At 47.1% G+C, this 985-nt stretch overlaps 1 protein-coding gene across 4 annotated transcripts in view; it reads right to left on the reverse strand.

The window, feature by feature from the left end:
- The window catches only part of ksr2 (kinase suppressor of ras 2), a 105292-nt gene that overhangs the window by 65938 nt on the left and 38369 nt on the right, over positions 1-985 (reverse strand). For all 4 annotated transcript variants that reach the window (XM_016572758.1, XM_016572756.1, XM_016572755.1 and 1 more), the window contains exon 5: positions 364-874. In XM_016572758.1, the coding sequence (XP_016428244.1) occupies positions 364-874 (511 nt within the window). The remainder of the gene's footprint in view (positions 1-363; positions 875-985) is intronic.

Here is a 985-nt window from a genome sequence, read left to right on the forward strand (position 1 = left end):
ATAAATATATATATATATATATATATATATATATATTAATTCATTAAATATATACTGATTATTCTAATTATTAATTAGTGCATTCTGGAATTGTCTTACCTATGAAGAATTACATGTATTGCCATTTTAAATTTTGACCAAAACAATGTATTTTAGAAGAGAAGTCTAATTTTACTGCCTATATTTTGGCCTTTATGTCAAAACCACATTTGTGATGCCTTAAAACGCTCACTACCTAGGCAGCTCACTTTTTTTGCTGAGCTACAGACTAAGATGTGGCCCTCACACTGAAAAACAAATCAACATTTAAAATGCACTGCACAATGCATTACGCAGAATGCTGTATAATGTAGTGTGACTCACTTGGGTGTCTGTGCGTCATCTATTCTGTTCCCCAGCTGGAACTCATGGGATTTGCTGCGGTGCAGAGCCGTGAACCCTGGCAGAAGGTGGATGAGCTTCCGGCTGGCGGGCGGTGGGGTTCCAGGGGCCTTCAGTTTATTCCTGCGCCTGACCTGTGGCGTCCCTGGAGGGGTCATGGTGTTCACTACTAAGGGAGTCCGCGGAGGGGTGTGGGCAAAATGCCTCTGTCTGGGGGAAGGAGGGAGAGAGTGATGTCCCATATCCAGAGGCAAGGGGAAGAGGCCATAGTGAGGGTCCACGGTCAGCCGGTCCGAATGTGGGTGAGGGGAGTAGAAGGGGGGCGCCAGGGCCTGGGGACTCTGGCACAAGTGCTGGCTGTAGCGTGAGTGCAATTTGGGGCTCTGGGAGAGTTGGAGACGGACCCACTGACTGGGGTCTGACGGCCCCACTGGGGTGTTCTCTTTACCCGACTCAGACGTGGGCCATTGAATAGACCAGTCCTGCTTGGATCCTGTGGACACACAGTGTGAGAGATGGAGGTTTGTACCAGCCAGAATAAAGGGGAACAGGTAAGGTTGATAAGAAACACTGGAGAAGATAAGACAAGGACACATAAAAAAAG

The sequence above is a fragment of the Sinocyclocheilus rhinocerous genome, unplaced genomic scaffold (genome assembly GCF_001515625.1).
Source record: "Sinocyclocheilus rhinocerous isolate Xijiao unplaced genomic scaffold, SAMN03320098_v1.1 scaffold352, whole genome shotgun sequence".
Lineage (NCBI taxonomy): Eukaryota > Metazoa > Chordata > Actinopteri > Cypriniformes > Cyprinidae > Sinocyclocheilus > Sinocyclocheilus rhinocerous.